We start from the raw sequence: 24562 nt of genomic DNA, 5'->3' as shown, positions 1-24562 counted from the left end.
ATGAGTAATTAGATACGTTTTTATTCTATCAGCTGATTTAAAGTAATTTTAAACTCGCTCAAAAATTATATTTGATTAGTTTACTAGCATGTATTGTATTCTCTATTCGTTAATATCCTTATTTTCATTAAAAACAAAGCAAACGTTTCTTCGTACAACGCACAATAGAATACCATAATAGACTATGATGGAATATCTATGTAAAGTAACGTCACTTACTGAGCATGCTCAGTAAGATCAGAAAAAGGTCGTTAGAGAGTAAACAGGTTGAACAGGTGTGTCTGAAAGCCAGGTAAGAAAACTGTCTTTATTTTTTCTGGACTGTTTTAGGCACAAATCAGTTATAATAACCAAATTAACATAAACATATAATTGAAAGATACGCTCTCGAAGCTTGGTTTATGGTGGTCGTTTTTTCTTAATTTGTCAAAAACTTTGAAAACAAGAGAACGGGTTCGGTAGGGAGAGGCTTCAGCATTGTTTAAATTTCGTCGTTAAACTAGTGAGAGGAAGACAACCAGGAAAGGCAGGATTAATTATTTTAGGACCATAATACGCATTGTTTAAATTTCGTCGTTAAACTAGTGAGAGGAAGACAACGAGGAAAGGCAGGATTAATTATTTTAGGACCATAATACGCATTGTCTCCAATCTGTTGTTTATAATTTTGTCTGCTAGGTTAAATACAATTGCTATTTTTATTGTGCTCATTGTCACGTCATTTCTAAAACACTATTTTACGTTTTGTTTTTAAATATAATTTATAATCATAAAAATGTTAAAACGTTATTTTTAAGAAGGAAATATTAACGGCACATTTTAATGGGAAAAGAAACTATAACAGCACAGTGAGAGAGAACTTTGGAGAATATAAATCAAATTGTGATGTATATACCTATTAAGTTAGAGTTAGATATTGTGTGACTGGTCATAACTATAGCTTTTATTTGTGTGATAAAGTTGTCGTTAGTAAACTAAGTAATTAACTTTAGTTTTCGACAATTTTTGACATAAATAACTCAGTTTCTGCTGATAATAAAACTAAGACTAGGTATACCATTAAAGTAATTAACCTAATAATTACTTAGCTATAAACAGGGCTGGTGTCATTGAAGGCAGAGTGTGCTTTGCCCTTTCAATTTGAATCGTGTTCTCCTCTCCTTCCAGTTTTAGGTTCCAAGTGATATGAAAAACATTTTGATGAACATAAACCAAAAACATGACTAAACATAATAATAAGTAGTCCAGACGAAAAGGTTTCTAATAGTATTTTAATAATAATAACAACAGTAAAAAAATATCCGGAAAGTTGTGATAGTAGTAAATACACGTTAGCTGATCAAAACAGCCTTTATCAAGTTCTTCTTTCACCCATCTCTTCCCACAAATCTAGTGCACATGCTCTCGCCAGGACTAGATGTAAGTCTGGTGTCTTTGACAGTTGGTATTCTAGTCTCGAATCGTTGGAAAATGTTGCAAAAGTATCAAAATTATTTCTCAGGCATGAAAATTCCGGCTACGAAATAATGTAAGGATATTTATTGCCTACTCTTTACCATTATGCACAGCCATACGTAAACATTACATAATAATAATAATTCGAGTGGAAAACAATATTGCATAGCACATACAACTATTGCGCGAGAGAAATATTCACAACTAAGCATCAGCCTGGGTTCCAGGTTACGGATTTTTTTAGTTTCCGAATTTGATTTTTTTTTCGTCCATAAAATCAACAAGCAATCATGGATGGCATGATTCCCGTCACTCCCCAGTTATGAGCCACAGATTAAAAAAAAAGTAATGTGGTTACTTTACAAAGACTAATGATCGTTCACAGCCTACTCCTGTGCCCAAATAACATTTGAAAAATGTTGGAAGTGCAGAGTTCGAGTCGAATTCCAGTCGTGATAATGACATCAAATTCGTCCAACAAACACAACAGGCCTAAACTGTCAGTCTAAACAATAATGTGAATTCAAATAGCTTATTATTCGTATGAATGGTGGTGTAAGGTCTCAGGTTTATCTTTTCAGCCATGGAAGACACGTAGCTGTGACAAGTTGTTTCAACGATAAAAGTGCACTATATATGTTTAAAAAAACAAACATAAAATGCTCTATAACAGAGTTACCTCACACATACATATTCTAATAGCTAGAGTGAATAACAACGTACGTTGAAGTTGTAGAAATTTGCTGCAACTATATTTAAAGTATAAACTATCAAAACCTATTCATATTTAACACACCAACTTGATTGCATTGTATTATACGAAACGACACTCTATATATACATACACACGATGTTATACATGCATTTCATACATGTTTATACAGTTAGAAGTATCGTTTTGAGTTTATTTACTGACTTATCACAAAGGAATTTCAAAGAGTCCTGACAGTTTAATAGCCAGTAATTTATGACTCTCCGAAAGCGTATAGACTGATATGTGGGCTGAAATGTAACTGTATATACCCGCTCTCTGGACTGGGTTATAAATTCAACACATGTAAGGTGCTCTTATCGTTTGTTTTACACAAACACGTGTCAGTAACTGTCCGTTTTCATGTAATACAGTTTATTTTATGATAGTTATACTAATATTTGTTTCATGGTCACTGGGGGTTAAATGTACTCCCCTCTTCATATGGTTTGTTTGTCGTTGAATTTCGCGCAAAGCGACACAATGGCTATCTGTGCTAACTGTCCTTAATTTAGCAGTTTAAGACTAGAGAGAAGGCAGCTAGTCATCATCACCCACCGCCAATTCTTGGGCTACTCTTTTACCAACGAACAAAGGAATTGATCGGAACACCATAATGCCCCCACAACTGTAATGGCGAATATGTTTGGTGTAACGGGAATTCAAATCTCCGACCATCAAATTTCGAGTCGAGCGCTCTAGCCATCTGAACATGTCGGACCAGTCTCCATATGGAAAAGGTAAAAGGGCAACACTTTCATGTGCCCATCCAGAATGCAAGTCTTGCAAAAAAAAAAAAAAAAGAATTTTAATGTTGGAAAAAGAAAAAATGTGAACCGTGCATTGATCTTATTTACTGATGTGGTTGATTCTATAATTATTGTAATTAACATCTGAACAGAAGACACAGACTACACAAACCAGAAGTTACAAAACTGACCAAAATCTGGACTTAATGTTGCTAATTTTATAAAACGGAATAACTAGTAGCATCTGGAACAATTCATAATAAAATAAAAACTTATAAAGATTGAATGTATTGATTCATTTTTGGGCACCCTCATAACTTTTATCGATATTTTCTGTTTTAAAAACCCCAATAATATTTTACGAGGTTTGGCCATCTTAAAAAGTTAAATTAATCCTACGCCTACATACGTAGTAAGAAATACAAAATAATCTTCGTAATTACCATTTAGAAAAACAACATAAACGTCTGTTTGTGTAGAATTTTTGCGCAAAGCGTCCCTATTTTTTTACTTGATAGCAGTATGTCTGCAGACTTACAAACCTTGAAACTGAGTTTCAAAACCTTTGGTGGACACAACACAGATAGCCTATTGTGTAGCTTTGTGTTTAACTTTAAACAAGTGAACCAGTTTTCATCGTTTGAGCGAGTAGCGAGATTTGACTTTCAATATGAGGACAGACACGGTTCTAACACTGAACGTACCTGTTATTAACTCACTATTTCACTTTACTCGTATTTATATCGTTCCCTTGTATTTACATACCATACGAACTTTTTAGATTATTACATCATCATGATTGGCTCTCTCTCTGGCAAATAAACATATATATTACATATATATATATATATTACAACAGTAAGATTACTTTGGCATGCATCATAACTGCAAAGTTTTACAACATGTCATAAAATCTACCAGTAATTTAATTTTTCCACGTCTTTATCTTACAAAAAATGGAATTCATGCTTGGAATAAACCAAATCATCATTATTCGGGAAATTTATCATCAACTTTGTGTTACAGTAGTTTTGTGTTAAACCACTGAGTTATATACTGTTATGGATGTATTCATACTTTATGTTGTGTAATGTTAAGACAATGCGCTAACGTAAAACCTAATTGTCTTTAGAAGGCCCGGCATGGCCAGTTAGTTAAGGCACTTGACTCGTAGTTCGAGAGTCGTGGATTTGAATCCCCGTCACATCAAACATGCTCGCTTTTTCAACCGTGGGGGCGTTATAAAGTAACGATCAATCTCACTATTCGTTGGTAAAAGAGTAGCCCAAGAGTTGGTGGTGATGACTAACTGCCTTCCCTCTAGCCTTACACTACTAAATTAGGGACGGCTAGCCCTCTTGTAGCTTTGCGCGAAATTCAAAACAAACAAAACCATTGTCACTATTCATTCTCCCCTGCACTTACTGAGCTGGTGCAGGGAAACAAAATGGGATTTTTTTTTTTTTATTTCTTCCCATCCAATTTTGTTAGTCATTGCACTTCAAACGCATGTACAGTTTTTCTCGTGCAAATTACATTCGGAAAACCGTGTTTATTTAATGTCGTGAGTGTAGTGGTTGAACAAGAGGCCCTCGCCGAGTGGGTGTAAAGAATACAGACGCTAACATTTCTGTCTGTCTTAAGGCGAGGTATGCTGTAACCCACTTTGCGAGTTAGGCTCCTGAGACAAGTTTATACATAAGCAAGCTCGTACAGTGAAACTGAAACAGAACGACAACATTACACCTTACTTCTGTGTTGGAATACTCATCTGAGGTGAGGATCATTACATGCATTTTCCCCTATCTTATCCACAGTAAACTTTATAGTTAAATTAATTAAACTTTACTTAAAAGATAACACTTATGTTTTCTTGGATTTCATTCTCCCCTGGATATCATTGAGATTGTATAAATCTTTCTTGTATATGACAGGCTGCTTGTGTCTGAAGTTAAACTTTAGCTACTCATCCGCCGTTCTCGTGAAATGTCTCTCCTTATGTCGCTAAGTCTTATTCTGCATAAAATTTGTTTGTTAATGTCAATGCTATTAAGTCATTACATTTTAGATCGTATATTTTTTCACGGATAATTTTATATTAAGTTCCACGGGTTGGTATCTCAATGTGTTATGTTGTATTAATAAAATATCGTATCATTCAAAAGCTGTTGTTGGTTGTTTGTTGCTTTTTAAATTTCGCGCAAAGCTACTCGAGAGCTGTCTGCACTAGCCGTCCCTACTTTTGCATTGGAAGATTAAAGGGCAGGCAACTAGTCATCACCACCCATCGCCAACCCTTGGGCTACTCTTTTACCAACGAATAGTGGGATTGACCGTCAAATTATAACCCACCACCCCGGCTGAAAGGGCGATCATATTTTGGTGCGACCGAGATTCCAAACCGCGACCCTCAGATTACGAGTCGCACGCCTTAACACTCTTGGCCATGCCGGACCTCATTCAAAAGCAAAATGAGGGCGAGAGAATTCGAATTATGAAAGAACTTGAAAGGGAGGTTAACACGAATATTTGGATTCTTTGTTATGTGCAAGATTTGTCAGCGGCAAGTAATAGGTGCATATCTCACATAAATAACACTCATTATTAAACATATTCTATCTTTTTCCATTCAGTGCATATGTATTTTATATTGGCGATAAAATGTAGGTATGATGTGTAAGAAATATTAATAACAATAATCCACAACTTTATTAAACAATATTTCAGTGCCTCCAAATATAAAACGTTGGAAAATTTTAAAATGGTAAACCTATGTGTTTCTTTCTGGAACTAACTTGCGTGATTGTCAATGATTAAGATTTCGTAATTTATTTGACTAATATTCAAAAAATTGTCTTAATTTACCTAGCTTGCTTTACAGAGTGGTATTCTTATTTGATTTTAATCGATTTTTTCGTATCATTATTATTTGTTTATAGTCAGATGTCCACAGTATTTTTGTATTTTTTTACTGTTTGTCAATGTTACATTTACCACTATCAAATACTCATAACCACTTGGACCTTTGTTTTATGTATTTCATGGTGATAGTTATTGCATTGCTAAAGATAATATATGGTTAAAAGAAGCTTCTTAGTGTATTTTAATAAAATAACTAACTTACATAAAACCAACTTAAAGTAAAATTTATAAAGATGAAATTTTTTCCAAATTTTATATAATAAATAGTTTGACATTTTCTCTATTATTAATAACGTAGCAAATGTTATACCAAGACACTGCTCGGGGTAGGCCTTGCTGATATTTGCATTGATAAATTATTTAAAAAATCAGAAGATGGTTGTATTTTTCTCATGATACCCATAAAAGTTGGCCGATGTTTAACTGAATAAAAGAATCAAATCAGACTTTTATTTTCAATACGCCCTTCTCAACCTCCCTTTTCTCGATGACTTAGAGCCAAATCTAAGGGCTTATATTCCTAAAATCGGGTTCGATATCTGCCACAGAACAGGGTACATTATAGTGGCACAGCGACATGTCTGCGGACTTGCAACGCTAGAATCCGGGTGTTGGTCCCCTTGTTGGGCAGAGCACAGATAGCCCATTGTGTAACTTTGTGTTTAATTACAAACACCTGCAGTGATTAACCTGTAAACTTTCTGCATTGTTTGCAGGCATTGCTTTGTTTACCTTAAAGATGGGTTCATTTTACTTCATAAATAATTTATTTAATTAGCTGAGTTTATTTAATTTAATACAACTGATTAAAATTTCACACCAAAGATAATTTAACTCAAAAATAATAATTGAGCAAATTTCAATCAACTGCAAATTAACTGAAGAACATTTTGTTTTGACTTACAAATCAGTAAATAGTAATTATTTTACACTGAAATTCAGGATATGGTTTCTTATTATTAGGAAATAATTATACTACCTCATAACTTCAACTGACAATGAATAAATACATAATAGAGGAATCAATGGTTTTTTCATATACGTTAAAATTAATCGGTTGTTGTAGTTCAATTTAACTGCACCTTCATGATAATTAATGTAATAAACTGATGAAATAACTTCGTGAAAGTTAGTTCATTTAATTCAATTCAAACTTATGATTTAACATCTCAAGTTTATTTCCCCATGTATACTTTTGCTAAAACAAAATACTCCCCCCCCCCAGTAGCATAGCGGCAGGTATGCGGACTCTCATAACTAGAAACCTGGTTTCGATATTCGTGGTGAGTAGAACACAGATAGCCCATTGTGTAGCTTTGTTCTTAATTCCAAATAAACAAACAAAATTAATTTTGTTTTGGGGACATTGACTTTAATTTTACATTTTTTACAATATTCTACTGTTTGATTTTATATTAGTTTGTAGTTGTTGATTTAATTAGCACAATTACGAATGAACTGATATTGAAACTTATTACAATAATTAGTCTTTTATACAAATATATATAAACGATATAAAAAATCATATTTATACAATAAGATTTTACTTTGATTGGTTCATTTTTCATTTATAACGTTTTTTCTCCCCAGTGAAACATTTTAGCGTGACATCCTGTAGTTTGATCAAATAACAGTTTATTTTGAATTTAAATAGTATTAAAGTAACGTTTATTATCTTTAACTTTGCGCAAAGCTACTCGAGAGATAACCTGAGTTAGCCGAATACTCAAACTCTTGGGGCGACTCGTTTACCAACGAATCGTAAGATTGATTGTAACTTTATAATGCCCCACGACTGAAAAGGCGAGCATTTTCAGTGATGAAGATCTGAACTCGCAAGATGTGAGTCAAGCGACCTAACCACCAAGCCATCTTAATTAAAGTAACGATTGCATTTATAAAACTTTATTTTTAATTAGTAGGCTTCTGTTTCCAGGAGAGTCGAATGACGTTTCACCTTCAAAACTGATGTTCTCTTCTGGTCGAACTGTCCAAAATACCTTTTAAATAATGACTACATTTTTTTGTGATTCAGTGAGATGTTTAGAACTGCAGCCGATAACGTTGTTTAATGTTTGCAAGCATATTTGGTAAAACAAGATACCTTGAGAACGTAATATTCTGTTTTACTTTGACTTGTATCGCTTTGATGTGTTCCTTGACCGGATTACAAGTAATTTAAGATTGAAGTTGATAAAGTTCAGAATACAAATCAAAATTAGATTTTCATTACTTCTCATAAAATTATTCCAATTAGAATAATTAATTTGTAACTCACTAAACGCCCAGTGTTTGTTTTCTGTAGTGTTTTTTTTTAATTACAGGCGGTATAAACACAAGTATGACTCATGAATTTTAAAGTGTGCGTGAGACGAGAGTTCGAAGACACAGGTCATCGTAACACTTAACCATATATATCGCGTTGCTGATTTTGCGTATTTTTGTGACACTACGACGTTCGTTCATTACAAGCGGAATGACACATAATTATTAATGTTCTTAAAAAAGAAGAATAAATTGTTCATAAGTAATATAATATCCACTTAGAATTCCCAAACACTTTGTAGTTAAGGGCTATACTGTGTTTGTACAGTTTTATACCACTATAGATTAGCTGATAAGAGAATACATTGACGATTCTGTAGGCATTGCCATTATAATTTTAGGAGTATGACCGTTTTTTTTTTTTGTTTTTTGTAATAAGCATATAGGGACCATAAACCTACTAAATGCTCCAAAAGATTTTAAAATAAATTTTAGAAATTTGATTAGCTGCTAAGAGAATACATTGACGATTCTGCAGGCATTGCCATTATAATTTTATGAGTATGACAGTTTTTTGTGATAAACATATAGAGACCATAGGCCTACTAACTGCTCCAAAATATTTTAAAATAAATTTTAGAACTTCGAATTACAGTCGAGTTTTTATTCATTTGTTCTTTTACATACATTTCTCGTTGCACTTTATTAGGGTCAGAGACCGTAATGTGATATACTGATGTGCTTGATTATTTACATTGAAGAACCATATATTTCAGCATAACATTTTGGTATTTTATAGGTTAAAAAAATCAACAAAAATTATTAGATCCTTGGAAAAGTTGCAATATGCACTTGTTACACTTCTTCAGCAATGATATCATACCTCGCCTAAATTATTAAAGCCAAAATTAAATATAAAAATTCGAAGTCTTAAACTATACTTTTTAAACAAAAAAGTAACCAATAACATGAAAATAGGTATTCAAGTCGTAAAATAGCTTTGCGCAAATATACATATTCGTGTTGTTAAATGTCCCCCACATATTATGACGTCAAATAAAATATTCCGTAGAATAATTAATTGTAAAATATCCTAAAAATTCTGTAGGTGTACAGTTTCTAATTCATAAAATATTAAAATTGATCAACTTTGTTTCAGGACACGACAATGAGGGGTTTTATTGTGCTGGTTTTCTGTGTTTGTTTTTCCATTGGGGTAAGGGCTGAAAAGGTAAGAGCAATTTGTATCTATTTTTCATTTTGTCGTTATATTTAAGTGCACAACCTTAAATTTGCATAGTTTTTCCTCACTATTTATACATTCTAATAATGGCATTATCGGAAATATTGTTAAATATTTACCTATTAAGAATTAAAATTATTTTTTAAAGTATTGCACTAAGTTTAAATATTTATTATTTGAAGTTATTTATGTGACATTTAAAGTCGTTGAGAATTATTATTATTATACAAAACAATATTTTCAAGTTGCCAATCAAATTTGAAAACACTATTTTTGAACAGACACTCTTATTAATGTATAAGAAATAAAAAAATAATAAATGCAGTGTAGTAACAGCTGCTGAACGTACTTTATGTGTACAACATTCTTCAGTATATTATTAATGTTTTACACATTATTTTATATGTGTGTGTGGTAATGTTTGGAAGGTTTTTCAGTTACATATATATGTACGTATTTCTGTACTTATCTGAAGATGTTTATATTTTGTTAGAATTAAATATAATTTTGCTTGTAACACTTAGAAGGCTGCTCTGTATATCTTTATAATTAGGTTTAAATTAAAAGGAATAAAATTTATGATACTGAAACAGTGTCATTCCGTAAAAGTAGCATTGTTAACAAAGAAGTGGAGGAACTGCTGTTATAACGTGTTAATTAAATGTACATGCTTTAACTACAGTTTTTCTCATCAGGACGTGTTTATCTATTTAAATAAGGCTGTCTACACTTTTGCTTTAACTACAGTATTTAAATAAGTACATGCTTTAACTACAGTTTTTGCTGCAATGAGTAAAATACTTAGAGTAAAATACAAAATTAAATTTAAATAAGGCTGTCTGACACTTTTTAATTTCAATACTGGGAACAAACTTTTTTTCTTGAAGTGGATGATGCCATATTTTATTAGAGTAAATTACTGGTAATGATGCAACAGCATTGCAAGACTAGCAAAAAGTACATGATATATATTTAAGCACAACAAAAATGTTCACTTTGCAGTCCTGTATCTTTACATGACCAACCAGCAAGTACACAACATACACTGTACTTCTAACACTATCAAAAGGTGCATGGCATCACCCTACTTTGTCAGACAGGAAGAATCAGAATTACTTTCAGTTTTGCTAGACGTATTCCGTCTCTTAATAAGGTGCACAACCCTCTAATATAGAGACTGTGTGAAGGTAAATTATTTGTTAAAAAGACTTGGTAAAAGTTATGATCATTTTATTACTGTTGTGTAATGACCACATTTTGTTCATACTGATATAAGAACAAAATGCATATGAAATAACTTAAAGTCAAATAAATAAATTTTTAAAGGATTTGTTTAATAATAAGTTATCAATATTTAAGGGTTAACTGAGTTATATATTGCATTTACGAATACAATATTTTTATTTTAGGACCATCTTGTTGAAGGAGAAAGAGATGAAATAGACCTCATTGCTGAAGATGATGTTCTTCTGCACAGTAATCCTCGTTTAAATGCTGTGGATGGGCTTGAAGACTTTCACAAAGGTGAGCTTATGTCATTATTTCTCTAATAGAACAGAAAAGATTTAATTCCATACTCGGTTAATAGCATTAATGTTGTTACACTTATTCTTTTTCTGATGTATTTAAAGTTGGTTTTCTTTAAGTGTACTTGTACATTAATTTGTGTACATGGTTTCTGAGAATATTGTATGTTAATATTTTGAATATCTTGCACATTAAATATTGATAGGTAAAATTTACCATTGATTTATAAGTACACACAATTCTGTTGTTTTTCTTTTGTGTTTTGTTTTTTTTCCAAACACTACAACATGAATGTCAGAAAATGAAACAATTTATATTCCAAGACTAGATGAAAAAAACATTCCAGATGTTTCTAAATAATACTTAGTTGGCCTTTTATCATTTATTAAAGAAGATTTATATTATTTGGAATTAGTTTTTCCATAACTTTAATGATAATGGACTTCTGAAGTACCAATTAAATAATCAGTAACTAACATTTGTTTCTTTGCTGTAATTTGTGTGAAAAATGTAATTTGTAATTGTTAAACAAACACAAATATTAATTTTTCCAAGTTTTTTAGCATAGTTATAAATGTATAGATTTTTTAAAAGTAGAATGAAATATGAACCATCTGTTTGGCATTACAGTTTACCGTAAAAAGGACCATGTAACCAAATTATTAGAACATTATTTTGAAGATGTTATTAACTGTTTTTTAATAAGTTTATGAATTCTTTTCACATACCTTTGTATTATGTAATTACACATGTGTAGTTGAAATTAAAATATTTTGATATGAAAGTGTTCTTTCATTTAATGACTTAAATAATAAATATAAAATGTTTAAAGGTATAAGTAAGCTAATGAGACTAGAATGAGTTTATTTATGTTTTTGTTTTGTTTTTACATGCATATGAAGACATACTCAAATTTATTAAGTATTAGTCAGAAATTTGGGTTTACTACTATGATTATATTTTTTTACTGGAGTAGCCCACCTGTATGAAAACTAATAATTTTAAAATTTGTGTATATAAATAGCATTCAGTTGGAAACATAATACAGGCAGCAACTTATTACACTTGAACTTAATGTTCCTTTATTTATAATTTTCATTATTTAATAATTATTTCTGATTGCAAGAATAATATGTAATTGTTTTGAAATCTTTCAGTATCTAAACTGCATATTTTCGAGTTGCATCTTTTTATACTCTATAAAATTAAGTAAAATACTTAAAAATTAATCTGAAATATATCTGATTCAACAGATGTTTGTGCCCACCATCACTGTGGAGCTGGGAAAGAATGTATTGTAAATGACCTTAATAAACCAACCTGTGCATGTGTGAGAGATTGTCCACCAGAAAAAGATGAGAGAAGAAAGGTAGCTTCTATTTTTTAATATGCAAGTGTTTTGTATAAATACTTTTTAACTGAATGATGGAAATGAAAATTGAGCTTGTTTCAATATGTAAATAGATTTATTATAGCAAGGTCTCAAGGAACTAATGAATAATGAACATCTGTCGCATGTGAAGTATGTTTTTTTCCACCAACATATAATTCTCAATATCACCTTTAATCTAGAATAAAAGAAATATTAACTTTCTGTGTGATGGTAAGTATGATATGTTCTAAAGTTAAATACAATAGTTATTTTTAGTTTTTGGAATAAACAAAAACTGAGGAAAATGACCTAAAAAAAACTTATTGGTTACTAATTTCATTTTTATCTGTTACATTTCTTGATATGCTGTAAGTATGTGATGGTTCTTACATACATTAATGCATAAGTAGAAATATTTTGCTTTCTCAGAAGCTTTAAAATGTTTTTCTGTTATAGTTTATTGTTTAACCATTATCAGCTTTTAATGTGCTTATATATGTTTGAGGTAAACAAGGTTAAATGGTGTTAACACTAACAGCTGAAAAGATATAAAGAAAACCGAAACAAAAATGCTTTTAGTTGTGCATATGAACATTTTTATTAACATATATTTTAGTTTGCTGTACATGCAGATGATAAAGGAACAATTAACACTTGGAGCAGAATCTAAACAGTCTAAGAGACTTTAAAGTCACAAATGTGTTAGGCATCTGTTATTATGAAATAAAATTTTGTTACTTTGGTATACTAATACACAATATACAAAAGATCAAGATTGTCAACAGAATGTCATGCAACTCACTGACATAACCCATTATTGATTAAAACAACTTAATATCAAAACTCTAGGTACATAAAGCCTTTCATGCCCACATATGTTGCTAACATTTGAAAGATAAAAATATAAAACTTAGTTGAATCTAAACTTCATCACAAGGATAATTTTAAATAATTTTCAACATTATACATCATTCAAGTAAAATCCTATATAATTATCAGGAACTAAAAGTTTAAAAAGTTGAGAAAATTATTTAGGAATCACAACTAATCTTTTTCAGTTATCTCATATTTTCTGTGACAAAATTAATATAAAAGTGAGAAGTCACAAAAAGAACCTATTATTTACAAATAATTAAAATGTTTGTACCCAAACACAAAAATATTTTATGAAATTCAATTATGCATGCAACTCCTGTTTTGTTTTTTTTACAAGTACAAGGTTTTGCTGTTGGCTTTGGTAAGAAAAATAATTTCGAAGATGAATAAACTAATTTGAAACAAGACAATGTAATACCTCTGGATGGAAAGTAGAGGTCATTGCAATCTCTTCTTTTCCCTGAAACTACAATAGAACTGGTAAGGGAGGTGAAAGTTACATTGTAAAGGTGAATGTGATAAGAAATGGAAATTTCTTATTTTTTTTAGGAAGTATCAAGAAAAATCAAGGCAGCACTACTTAAAAACATCAAAATGAAACCTGACTATAGCTGTTCACTTATCTTCTTCATACTGATAAAGAAAGCAATAAACTCTTGTGATCATTAACAGATAGTTCAACATAATCTCATTCTTACATACCACACACAAATAATTATGCTAATAAAAGAGAAAGAGGGGATAAAAAAAACTTACATGAACAGATGAATGACATACATTTTACTTTTCATACACTATGCAAAACTATTAACACTGATGGACAGCAAACTATAAAAATGTTTACAGTCAAAGATTCTACACTATTAGTAATGTAAATGAAAAGCTAGATGTGAAAAAACAAAAATAATTATTGGAAGTCAAACACAATTGATAAGGCTAGTGAAAGAAAGATTTTGGAAGCTATATCATCGTTTATAACAATATTTTAAGATTTTTATCTAATCGTGATACTAAGAAATGATGCAAGGTCAAACATCATGTGAGTCGCAAAACAAGAAACCTACTAATTTAAGAAGTTTAGGAAGGCAGACTTTCCTTTTTTGGGAGAGAATTAGAAATGAGTTGTAAGTTTAAAGTGTGTAAATCAGACTGAGATCATTTTCATTAAATAGGCATTAAAGTTTAACCAAATTATAGAAGCTGTTACTGGTGTTGATGAGAAACCTACTTGGAGTAAAATATGTATCTCAGGATGGCTGGTATGGGTATTAACACTTACTAATAAAGCATAGTTAACTTGAAGATGACCTATGAAGGTCAAAACTTTGTTCTCTGCTTTATTAGTAAAAGTGTTAATACCCATACCAGCCATCCTAAGATACATTTTTTACTCCAAGTAGGTTTCTCATCAACACGAGTAACAGCTTCTATAATTTGATTAAATTCCTGAGAAGTTATTGCTAACACACTGTTTCCCAAAGTGTGAGCCACGACCCCCTTAGGGTACTGCCCAAAAACAAACGTATTGAATTAATTTTAATTCTAAATAAACAATAAGGTGATAAAAATTATGTTGAGTTAATTAAATAATATGTTATTGTTCTTACTATGGCACTGTTTTTCAATAACCATGCTAAAGGTTTTGGTTGGGAGACCTCAAATATTCTTTTTATTTATATTAAGGAAGCCTCAAACTAAAATAATTTGGGAATCGCTGTTCTATATCATATAATATTATGTGGCTGTTTAATCTTTTATAAATTGCACATTTTAATGCTTTTTTACATTTTTAATAAGGTGAATACCTATTTTATTTATCAACAAAAGTGTAAAGGAAAAAAATGTAATTTGAAAGTTAAAATGAACTAACTTGTGCTTATTTTCTGTTGCAAATACTAACAGTTTTATAAATTCAAGAACAAGGTGGTTTTTTTTCAAAAATTAAGAAATTTATCTTTTTGGTTCCTTTAGGTGTGCTCCAACCACAATGAAACTTGGAATAGTTATTGTGAAGTGTATCGTATGCGATGTCTTTGTAAAGAAGACAGTGAAGAATGCAGTCGGAAGAAGTATAGGCATGTACACGTAGAGTATTATGGAACATGTCGAGGTAATATTATGTTATTTAAATAGGGGTAAAATAGGAAGAAAAAATTATGATTTTAGTGAAACTATAAATAAATTTTTTTTACTTACAAATAAATTTTGACTGAGTTATTTGATAAAGAAAACACTGGACAAATTGGTTATACAATTGTATTACTAAAAATGATGAATAATAACTGTAAATTAATAGATTAATTAATGCTGCCTTATAGAGACAGTTTGGCAACTGTATCAGTTGATCTATTAATTGTACAGTTATATGTATTATTAATATGTGAAACATTATTGTTTGCTTGGTGTGAAGAATATTTATAAGGAACTGAATGAACCAACATATTTGGTAGAGCAACTCAGGTAACCCTAAATATCAAGTTTCGACCAATAATCAATTATATATGCAGTTCTATATATATAAACACACATACAGGTTGTGATCATAAGAATAAGTTTCTGTAAAAACAGTTACTGTATTACTAGTTGAATTACGCTGCACAGGTGGTGTGATTCTGGCAGCCATTTCAGTTTAACTTTCTTAATGCTATGAATGAAGGCTTAATTCAGAAGGATGTCCAGTAGAAAAATATGTGAAGCTGACATCAAACCAGGATCTGCTATGGTCTGTTGGTTAGGGTACTAAATTCACAATTAGTAGGCCTTAGGTTTGAATCCCGTTACCAAATATGTTCACTCTTTCAGTTGTGGGGGACATCATACTATGATGGTTAATCCTGCTTTTTGTTGGTGAAGTGTTGGATAAGAATTGGCAGTGGGTGGTGTGGATAAGTTGTCTTCCCTTTACAAATTAGGGACAGCTGGAAAAGAAAGTTAGTTTTCAAGTAGCTTTGGGCCAAACTTGCAAAATGAAAGTGATATTTTATACCCCATGTAATAGTACAGTACTTTTGCATCAGACAAATGGTTTATGTGTTACAGTTTCAAACAATGGGTTAACCCATGTTCACATTTATAGTATTACATTCTAAGTCCAGTATTGCTCTGGTACTTTTACTAGTATTCTAATGTAAAAGACAACATATAATTTTCCCATGTTGTAGAACTCCAAGAATGTTCAGAGGAGGAGTTGGCAGATTTCCCACGAAGGATGCGAGAATGGTTGTTCAACGTAATGCAAGATTTGGTTCAGCATCATGAACTAAAAGGTTATTACGCAGAGTTGGAAAAGGAAGCTGAAAAAAGTATTACTCGCAAGTGGGTTAATGCTGTGATTTGGAAATTCTGTGACTTAGATACTCATCCTGAGGACAGGTATAGGTCAAAATGTGCTTCATTTTTACATTTGAAATACTCGGATATGATTCCATTTATGTTTGTGATTCCATTTGTTTATTTGTGCTTAATTGGTCATCCAATAACAGTTTACTTGTGCATAACTTGGCATCAACTAACCTACTGTTAAATTATCAATTGTTAGTTCAAGTATTGTTTTTCATAATTTCATCACAACTAAAGCGTATGTGTTTTCTCATAGCAAAGCCACATCGGGCTATCTGCTGAGCCCACCAAGGGGAATTGAACCCCTGATTTTAGCATTGTAAATCCGGAGACATACCGCTGTACCAGCAGGGGGCTTCAGAACTAAAGCAATTTTTATATTTGTTATTAGTATAGATGTAGCTAAGTTGATCTAAAACAAATAATTGTATTGTAGTTATAGGTGATTACTATCACAAAAAAAAAGGCTTAGTAGTAGTCCAGATTATAATAATGACAAATTGACTTTCCTCATTTTCCAATATGGAGAAAAGCTGTACATGTAGAGGAATTTATAATGCTTGTGCCATATTTCTAGAATGCTTCCAAAACTTGTCTCACCTTTTAAGTTGTCACCAGGTAACATTCATAATTACTTGGTAATAAGACTTTATTTGTATGTCAAAGATTCAGTATTAAGGACAGATTAAAAAAAAACGTGTAGTAATCAAAAGTTCAATTAAAGTATACAAGTCTTTGTCTTACACTACAGAGCTGTGTCTCGTCATGAACTCTTTCCACTTCGGGCCCCACTGATGGTAATGGAACATTGTATTAGCACCTTCCTCAACCAGTGTGATGCTAATAATGACAAAATGATTACTTTGACTGAGTGGGGTGTATGCTTGGGACTAGAAGAAAGTAAGTAAATCAGTAACATATGCAGGTGGTGACCACAGAAATATATTTGTATACAAACAGTTACTTTATCACTAGTTAAGTTTAGAAAAATATATTCAAACAAATAAATACAGTGTGATCAACAAAAATACTTAAATATTCTTCTTTGAAATTAATGATTAAAAAACACTTTCTGCCCCAATAAATTCTGACTACATGTGAAGTATGGTAACTTACTATAAATTATATATGAAGTAAAATGAAAACAGAATGACTGAAGAATATTAAGGTTGTTCACTGCTTATATTGTAAACGTCGAACACGGGTTCTCAGAAGTAATGGATATTTAAATATTTTATGCATTGCAAACAGACAACTTTTCTCTGTATAAACTCTGAAGTATTTGTATAACTAGATAAATATTTTAATAATACAGTAATTTTACAGGTATCATAATGAATATGTGTGTGTATATGTACTTACATTATGAGGAAACAATTCAATAAATATAAGGTTGTTTGAGATATAATGGTGGATTTTAAATTTTAACTACAGGGTGTTCAGAAAGTGTCATTGTGCACTTATATATTTATTAACAGACATGTTTCAATATAGAATACAGGAGGTAAATATGAATGACAATTATAAACAATTATGTTGAAAGTGACCCCCATTGGCATCAATACAGGCCTGGATCCTTCTTATTTTGTTTCTAAACACTGCTGTCAGTTGCTGGCTTGAAACAGACTGAATAAAATATGGTTACAAAACTGCACAGTGACTTTCTGAACACCCTGTATAATAAGAAATAAAATAATTCAAAAGCAACTTTAGTAATCAAAATATGAACCTAGTGGAACTTGCACACTTTTACCAATGAGAAACAAGATTATTTATGCCATGGTGATAAAACTCTGAAGTCCTAGAACTCAAAAATTCTTTAAAGCCATTCTCTGCTGCTGCTCTGTTGTTGACTCTTTTGTTCTTTAAAAAGTTTTCCAAACACTTGAAAATGTGATAGTTGGTGAGCAACAGGTCTGAGCAATGAGGAGGATGAGGCAATGTTTCATAGTCCAATTTCTTGAGCTTCTGGAGCATTATCATGAAGCAAGATTGGTTCTCTTTGACTGATTAATGGTGGCATTTTTTAATGCAACTTTCTATTCATTTCTTGACAGTAAACCTCCACAGTGATATTATGGCCCTGGTTGAGCAAGCTGTAATGATAATACTGGCCACAGACCACCATACAGTGACCATAATCTTCTGTTGATGCAACTTTGGCTTTGGGAAGCATTTTAGAGCCTCATCATAGTTGAGCCATTGCAGAGATAGCTTTCTATTGTCATAAAGGATTCACTTTTTGTTGCAGGTGACAATTCAGTCAACAAATAGGTAATTTCTGTTGCTCAAAATCAGCAATAGAGCACAGTTCAAAATGGTGATTTTTCTGATTTTCGCTGGGTTCATGTGGAACCCACTTATAAAATGTTTTCACTTTTCCAATTTGCTCAAGATGGTTAGAAATTGTGGAAATGCCAACACCCAATTCTTGTGCCATTTCTTGAACAGTTTTCTTTCCCCTAATGTTCTCAGTTGATCGTTTACTAACAGCAGTAGGACATCATCTGCCCTTCTTATCTTCAAGACTTACATCTCCATTACAAAACTTTTGGAACAAATGCTGTATTGTATGTTTGGAAACATTCCTTCACCCCATACTTGGTTGGTATTGTGAACTGTTTGTTATGCATTATGACGAAGTTTGAATTCATGTAAAATAGTGATGCACAGTTATTTTTTTCCATCATTAATTCTAAGGATCTGATAAAGTTTTAGAAAAGAATAAAAGCACTAATGATTAGAAGAAAGTCTTAATTTTTTAACGGTACATATAAAGTTATAAAAAAGGCATGTTTCTTGTACTAAAATTGTAATATAAAAATCTGTCATTATTTTTCAAACAACCTGATACTTTCTTCTGAAATATAGTTTGATCATTAACTGAGAACATATATATGTTCATATTTTGGCTTGAGCAAAACTTGTATAATTTAGTATTTTAACTAAAACGTTTTTAAAACATATATTCAATGGAGTTTTGCTTGTGAAACAATCAATTTAGTTAAAATTTGTACAGAGGTTCAAACAGATTCAAATTCTGACAATAATCTTGAAACAACAGAAGCTTACTGTTTAATTTTTAAGACACTGTAGAAAAGTAAGGACACTTTAATTCATACAGTTTAAAGACCTAGAAAGTATGAAGTTAAAAGCAAGCTATTTTTAAGTTGAAAAATGTAGCTGCACTTAGCCATTTCAGTTCTGTAACCTTAATGATATCTACTAAATTTCATTAACAAATAAAATACAATCAAACTTGCATCTTTTTCATCAGTAGTCTTAATTCTTTACATTACAATCATTCATACTCAAGCTCTTGTATTTGTCTTTCTTACCAATTTCACCCATTTTTTTCAAACTATGACAATAATTTTGTAAAATTAAGTTCTGAATCTTGTCATATCTTTCATGTTTCCATATTTCATCTGAGTGAAACGTACAATAAGTACTTACAAGACTTACCTTTCAAAATGTTTTTCTTTCCTTCTTTGATAAGACATGATTTTTCTGGAACTATAATATTTCATTCACATTTCCTAGATGAAATACTAGATAAATGTGCAGCTGTCAGACGGAAGCACTAGAACAGATGGATGTTGCCTCCAGCTTGATGAATGGATATTTATATGCAGATTTAACCTGAGTAATTTTGTAGACTTTATTTACAGTGGACATCCATCATTTTTACTTAGTTTGTATGCCACTGTATCTTTTAGTCAATTAAACCTAAAGCTTTTTAGTGAATTTACTGACAATAATTTGCTTAATTTCAATGAGTAAATGATAATGCAGTTATGTATGACCACTTTGACCTCTTTATTTTAATTTGAATAATCCCAATACATGTGTGTCATACTTCACATGAAATGAAGGACAACAGTGTTATAAAACTGCCAAATAAAAATATGGAATGATCTTAATATAAACTTTGGTCTTTTTACGTATATATTATACAAATGTATTTCATTAATTTTTTTTATTCTTGAACACTTATTTTTAACAAGATAGTGCTTTTACAATGTTATAAGGTCAAGAATTTAAAGCAATACTGTATTGCAAATTTTATACTGAAATAAAGCTTCTTTTCAGCCAAATTTTGATGTTCTAATTTCCTTGCCACACATAAATGTTAAATTCAAAATGATTTGATAAGACTGAAACTCAGAAATAATCTCTCAAATTAAAAAAAATATGCCATAGTTTCAGTTTTGTTCTTTACACATCTTTTAAGATAGATTAAATCACCATAAATAAATACCTTTCTAAATTTTCCATGATCTCCATTTTGAACAGTTTTATACAGTGATAAATTTGTAGTGAATAATGTGTCTGAACTGATAAATTTTGGACAAAAATGTATTATAACTTACAATAAAGTTTTCCTAATGTGAGATTGTTTTAAGTATGACATATCTTGAACATGCAAAAACAGTGATTCTTTCACTAAATTTTGAAATGTTAATAAAGGATTGTATACAGAAATAAGGGGGAATAGACAGATCCATGTGACAGAGTGAAGTGAGTTTAATCCAAATACAGATGATGGTTAACACACACATATTCACTTACTGATATGTATATTTCAATGTGTGCAAAAACTTGTGTTTGGAGTTACGTGCAAAGTTACACGATCGGCTATCTGTGGTCTTCCCACCATGGATATCAAAACCTACTTTTTGTTTTGCAAGTCTGCAAGCATACCACTGAGCCATTAAGGGAGTATCTCGCATTTAAAAAGTATATTTTGTTTACTAGAAATTTTAATTTGTAATTCAAAATAAATTGATGATGGATAAAATTAAACTACAAATGTGTAACAAACTTTGCAACAAAGAAAAAAGCTGGAAACATGCCAAAATAAAAACTACTTTAAAAAACTAGTGTAAATATATATTGAATAGTTATACAGAAAACTCAATTTTAAAAGATGCAAGACAATCCAGCAAACAATGAGAACACTTTTAAAAATTAATTAAAAAAATTATTATACCTACAACAACTAACCACTAAAGGTGTGTAAACCAAACTTGATAAATACATCTGAAAAACAATCTCGTTCTCATGGTTTCCATTTTTCAAATTTATTGTCTTATTGAGCATTAATAAAAAGGAAACCTTAGTCAAAGAAAAATACTTTAATTTGAGTAATGCATTTTCTGAACTGGCATTTTTTGTAAAAAAAATTAGAGTTGTATAGGGTTATTTCATGACTTGCTGTAAAAAAGAAAGAAAAACATAATAGATTACACACATTGATTGCACTATTTAACATAAATTTTGTTCCTGGATATAATGTGTTATTTCTTAATTGCTTATGTTGTAAAATTACAGAAAATTGCCATTATTCCTTTCAAACTTTGCTTTTGTGACATGGCTAATGAAATTTAGAAATTAATGTATTTTCTATGTAAAAACAAGCAAATTTGCACATTTTCATTTACGTAAGGTCTGAATAAAACAACATGAATCAAGATTTACATGTATTTACACTAAAGTGTTTAGAAGTGAGTAGTTTTTTTGAGATTTGCAACTGCAATATAAACCATTTTCATGTGTCAGCCCCCAATTATAGTCTCCCATCATGTTTTCGTTACATGCTCCTTGGTAGTGTTCAAAGTGCAGTACATCTGGGTGAAAGTCCTCGCCTTTCTCCTCTGAGTATACTCCCACATTCTCAAAGAATTTATCAAGATGAGCATCAAGAATATGGACTTACAGGGACATCTTGTGGCCCATCTTGCCATAGTTCTCACCAGAGCCTCAACCAATTACACAATTTTCAGCCTTGTGATTGCCCAAGAATCCCCAAACCACTGTGACAAAGCTGCCCCAAGCTTTTTTCTACTTCCTACTGAACTTCTTGGGGAATTATGTACACTTCAGGATTTTATTTATTTGTGGTCCAAAGAAGACACCAGGGAAGAAGTCTGGAAGGTACTTGAAGGCTGCAGACTCTTTATCAAGAGCTATGACAAATTGTTTCATAAGACCCAATTTTATGTGCAATGGAAGGAACCACACCTTCTTCAGGTCCACTAGTTGCTCATACTTCACATTGTGCGTCCCCACAGAGAACCTGGTCCATTATGGTCAGTGCTTCCTGTTGTAGTGCACTGCAGTCTCAAAGGCAAAGATAACAGGGAAATTTGGTAAAGCCTCCTTGGAGACCCATCAGGAATGTCACCATTTTGAAGTCTCCGATAACCTCCGGCCATACTCATCATACTTTAAGGCACATGCTGTCACAGAGTACTGTTTGCTCTTGTCTTGATAAATTGGCCACATACATAGCAGAATGCATCTGGAGAATACTTACAGCTTCCTGATGCCATCTCTGATAAAATCAAATAGGTCTATGTGCTCACATAGGCAGCTAGAACTAAACTAAAGTGGTGAGCCCCTGTATATATATATTACTATGGAAAGTTCTAGAAAATTCTAAAAGGTTCTTGAAAATTCTGTATCAGCTACTCAGCATTAAATCTACCTAGAATGTTCTGGAAAATGGGCAGTTTTGAGAATTTCATTACCCAAGTCACAAAAGTAAAGTTTGAAGATAGAAATAAATCTTTTCCCATTACTTCAGGCATAAGCAATTGGGAAATAACACTTTCTGCCCAAGAACAAGAAAAAGTGAAAATTTTGTTACATAGTGTTATCAAGCAGTTTAAATCCACCTCATGCATTAGAAAGAATAATGAAATTAATTTTGCATTATGCTCTAAATTCAGGAATGCATTTTGTAAGATATTAATTTTCCTTACATTATTTTGGTTTAATGCAATAATTTTTCACATTAGCTTCAATTTTCAAAAGATTTAGTAGCTCCAATAAAGAAATTCAATGTTATGCAGAAAGTAGAATTTAAAACAAGTAATAATGAAACGTTGAAAAAAGAGTTAGTGTTATTATTTTATTTTGAAAACAAGGATGCATATAGATGACAAACAAAAAAAATAATTTTAGATATACACAAGCTTAACAGTGGAAATTAATTACATGAAAATGGAAACACAAATGTGAAGAATAAATGTATTGGTACAGTCAGAAAAGTTTTCCAAACTGATATTTTGTTGTTGTTGTTTGTTTTAACAAGTCATGGCAAAAATCTGTTACTAAAAAAACAATTTCATACAAATAAGCTTGAATCACTTCTCAAATCCATTCATGGAATCAAAGTTTATTAAGCCTTATTTAATGTTTTGTGCCTCCATTCATCTGAATTAACAGTTCAGTCATCAAAACTGTATAAAATACAACTGTTCACAAGTTTGGAAGCAGACACATTTTGAGATAAAATAAACTTATAATTAAATTAACTGTTTATTAAAGAAATACCAATAAACAAAAAAGGAAGATGTAACCAGTATTACTAGAATTTATCACTTTAGAGACAAACCTAAGAGAAAAGAAAGATATTTCATCTGTTTTGGTACATCAACATCAGGACAACTTAACTCCAAAACACCACGATCATGGAAAACAAGTAGCCCAGAAGTTACAAACTGCAGCTGTGTGTGTGCAATCCTCAGATTTGCTTATCAGATAACAAAAATAGCTAAAAAAATATGAACCTGTAAGCCACATTGGGCTATCTGCTGAGCCCATCAAAGAGGGGAACCAGTAACTAGAATTTATCACTTTAGAGACAAACCTGAGTTTAGTGTTGTAAATCTGAAGACTTACCGCTGTACCAGCAGGGTACAAACACTTGTATGTTGTATCAAAGTAATCAAAATAAAGTATGTAATAAATACTGCACTAACACAATTCCTTTGACAAAAACTTCATAAGATATATAACAAAGCCAATGAAAAGGTAGTTGCACTGTTTCTACAAATGTATAAACATGAATCCATTATTGAAGAGAAAGTTCAATAATGTTTATTCAATGTTAAAATGTATGCATCTTTCTTAGCATATATTTTAATATTTTTTTTATATAAGTGCTCTTCAAAGTAAAAGGCACTCTTGTCCATGTTTCTGTGAAGTTGAACAAGGTTAGAGGGCAGCAAGCAAGAACTATTACTATTCTAACTTGCTGGCATAATACCTAATGA

The 24562-nt window shown here is 31.3% G+C and overlaps 1 protein-coding gene across 1 annotated transcript; it reads left to right on the top strand.

Moving 5' to 3' along the window:
• Positions 1-442: 442 nt before the first annotated feature.
• Positions 443-20596, top strand: LOC143255832 (SPARC-like). Its single transcript, XM_076512135.1, has 8 exons — positions 443-526; positions 9302-9373; positions 10795-10909; positions 12166-12281; positions 15132-15270; positions 16322-16532; positions 17251-17399; positions 20043-20596. The coding sequence occupies exons 2-8, from the start codon at positions 9311-9313 to the stop codon at positions 20084-20086; spliced, it is 837 nt and encodes a 278-aa protein (XP_076368250.1). The 5' UTR covers positions 443-526; positions 9302-9310; the 3' UTR covers positions 20087-20596.
• The last annotated feature ends 3966 nt before the right edge of the window (positions 20597-24562 follow it).

The sequence above is a fragment of the Tachypleus tridentatus genome, chromosome 7, assembly GCF_004210375.1.
Source record: "Tachypleus tridentatus isolate NWPU-2018 chromosome 7, ASM421037v1, whole genome shotgun sequence".
NCBI classification, from domain to species: domain Eukaryota; kingdom Metazoa; phylum Arthropoda; class Merostomata; order Xiphosura; family Limulidae; genus Tachypleus; species Tachypleus tridentatus.
This window is presented reverse-complemented; position numbering and strand designations above follow the sequence as displayed.

What these genes read in the sequence shown, in the direction of transcription:
- LOC143255832 (XM_076512135.1), top strand. Translation starts at nt 9,311, where the DNA reads ATGAGGGGTTTTATTGTGCTGGTTTTCTGTGTTTGTTTTTCCATTGGG. An exon ending in TTGGGGTAAGGGCTGAAAAG is followed by an intron (nt 9,374 to 10,794) that starts GTAAGAGCAATT and finishes TTTTTATTTTAG; the next exon opens with GACCATCTTGTTGAAGGAGA. An exon ending in GCTTGAAGACTTTCACAAAG is followed by an intron (nt 10,910 to 12,165) that starts GTGAGCTTATGT and finishes CTGATTCAACAG; the next exon opens with ATGTTTGTGCCCACCATCAC.